Source organism: Carex rostrata, chromosome 33 (genome assembly GCF_964058835.1).
Source record: "Carex rostrata chromosome 33, lpCarRost1.2, whole genome shotgun sequence".
NCBI classification, from domain to species: Eukaryota; Viridiplantae; Streptophyta; class Magnoliopsida; order Poales; family Cyperaceae; genus Carex; species Carex rostrata.
In genome coordinates this window covers 371,622-373,914 of record NC_135950.1, presented here as the reverse complement: position 1 = coordinate 373,914, position 2,293 = coordinate 371,622, and the positions used below count along the sequence as shown (strand labels likewise).

At 36.0% G+C, this 2,293-nt stretch overlaps 1 protein-coding gene across 1 annotated transcript; it reads right to left on the bottom strand.

Moving 5' to 3' along the window:
• Nucleotides 1-518: 518 nt before the first annotated feature.
• LOC144548676 (B3 domain-containing protein Os12g0592300-like) lies at nt 519-2,072 on the bottom strand. The gene is made up of 4 exons (XM_078297393.1): nt 1,939-2,072; nt 1,479-1,806; nt 1,226-1,392; nt 519-904 (listed from the first exon to the last, which is right to left on the bottom strand). The coding sequence occupies exons 1-4, from the start codon at nt 1,981-1,983 to the stop codon at nt 638-640; spliced, it is 807 nt and encodes a 268-aa protein (XP_078153519.1). The 5' UTR covers nt 1,984-2,072; the 3' UTR covers nt 519-637.
• Nucleotides 2,073-2,293: the final 221 nt, after the last annotated feature.

Below are 2,293 nucleotides of genomic sequence, written 5' to 3'. Positions count from 1 at the left end.
ATTTAAATCTTCCTCATATTTATGGGCAAGTTTGAACTGAGGCCTAAATTTCATTCATTCTTAGTTTGAATTTTGATTTGTGCTGTACATTCTAAAACTAAGAACCAAACAAACAAACTCTATTTTCACCCCCTCCAAAATGAAACTCCGATATAGAAAAGAAAAGGAGATCAAGAAAGAATATAAATTAGGAATCATTTGAATAAGGAACACAAAATTAACATTACCTAATACACATCTTAATTTGTTATTAAATTTTTGAAGTCGGCTTTTACATGTAGTCCGTTCTTGACATTTTTTAGTAATTTCATGTATCTCCTCAAAAGTTTCAATATTACTTGTATGGTTCAAACCAGCAGCAATAATTTCTCTCCTCTTGTTTGGTTGTCTTGTTTACCTCTGTTCACCTCAATTTGGAGATTAACAAAATAAAAGCTTTACGAGGTTAAAGGAGGTTACATACTACCATCCATTAACCTTACCCACCTATATTATATATCCAACCAAACAAGAATTAATCATGAGAAAAGGTACCATTATCAAGTGCTATTAATTAACATATATCCACCTATAAAACTTAGTTCTACTCAACCTGATGTGTAGAAATAAAGACAATGCAAAGTACTACAACAATTAATTAACCAACATGGTCTGGAATTGCTTTAGAAATATGAACAACAAATTTAATTTGCCTTGCGGCCTTAACCATTTCAAACAAGCACATGTCACCTTCCTGCAAATTGTTTTCTTGCACAAATTTTCTCCACAGAGTGCCTTCAAAAGATTGGTGGCCTTTCCTGTAGTAGTACTTGACTGGCCACATCATTTCCTTCTTGGGCCGATGAAGCGCCATTTCCCGGGTCTCTTTCGGGAGATGCTCAGCAGAGAACTTTATCGGTATACTCTGATTAATTGAAATAATAATTAGATTTATGACATTGACATCAGACATGTTTTCAGTTAATCGAAAGCCAGGCAAAAATAAATTTCGGTGCGTATAAGGAATGCACGGGGCCAGTATAACTGTGCTTTCAGATTCATGAAGAAAGGATTTGAACAGTCCAGATTTTCCACAGATCAACTCAAAGTTTGAGATATCTCAGGAGAAGCGAATTCGTTTGAAAGTAGGTTAGATTAATAAGACATTATTGAAATAAAAACAGGGATATACCATATATAAATCACTTTCTAAATATGAACCTGTCAATGGTTCTCATTAACTTACAATGTTACATTTGCTAGTGAGATTGGATCTTCTGATAACTGTCAGAAATGCAGGGTTCCTGGCTTGAACTTCACTGGCCATCTGTTTAGCCCTTCTCTTTTGCCCGGCATTCAGTACCATATTCCGACTCTGGTATATAACTTCATTATAAGGGGCCACACACTTTCCTACATAAAAATATATATATATATATGTAAACCACAGTGCTGAATTAATCAAAATCTTTTTGAAGTTTGTAATTAGGCATATATACTTGGATTTGGGCTTAGATCATCCAGTTCTTGTTTTATGGCAGGTATATTGATCTCAAGTTTATGTGATTCCTCAATGCACTTTTCGTAACCAGTCGAGTCAAAGATTTGCACTTCAAATTTGGATTCACCCATGAATTTGAAATGGAGAAGGTCGTTCTGTGATATGTTGTTAGCACCAGCAAAAGTGCTCCAACCGGGTTGAAGAATTAGTTTGTTGCCCGACCCGATAAGCCCGACATGCCAGGTGCCACCCCCGCCCTGTCTTTCGAGCTCGAGAAGTTGACCACTAAAACCTAAGAAATGTTTCATAACTTTCTCTGGCAAACACTGCACAGCATATAAAATGGGAGTCAGTAAGGTTTCAAATTTGAACTATTTGGTAAAGATCATCCATCGTTGCATTGAGATTCGTGTTAGAAGAAGGACAACAATCCATGGGAGAGAAGAAGGAGAACTAACCACGCTATGCATGAAAAAGCCGGTCATCTCTTTCTGGAAATCCATCTACCGATGATCCGAGCAAGTCGAGTTGCACACAAACCCACTTACTGCAGTTGCTCTTGCTTTCCCGCCCTTTTTGGAGGGTTATTCTATTTTGTCCCGTAGTAGAAAAAATTTTATCTTGATTTTGGCCAAGTATATAACTGATATTTTAACTACAAAGACCTGGCTCATAGACCGCATCACTTTTAGTAAAAAAGAACTGAAATAGAATGTTTGGACTTATGTGATTATCAATTTATCATTTGGTTTTGGTCCAAAGAAGAATAGTAATTAAAATACAACAAGTAATAATTAATGCCTACCGCTAATT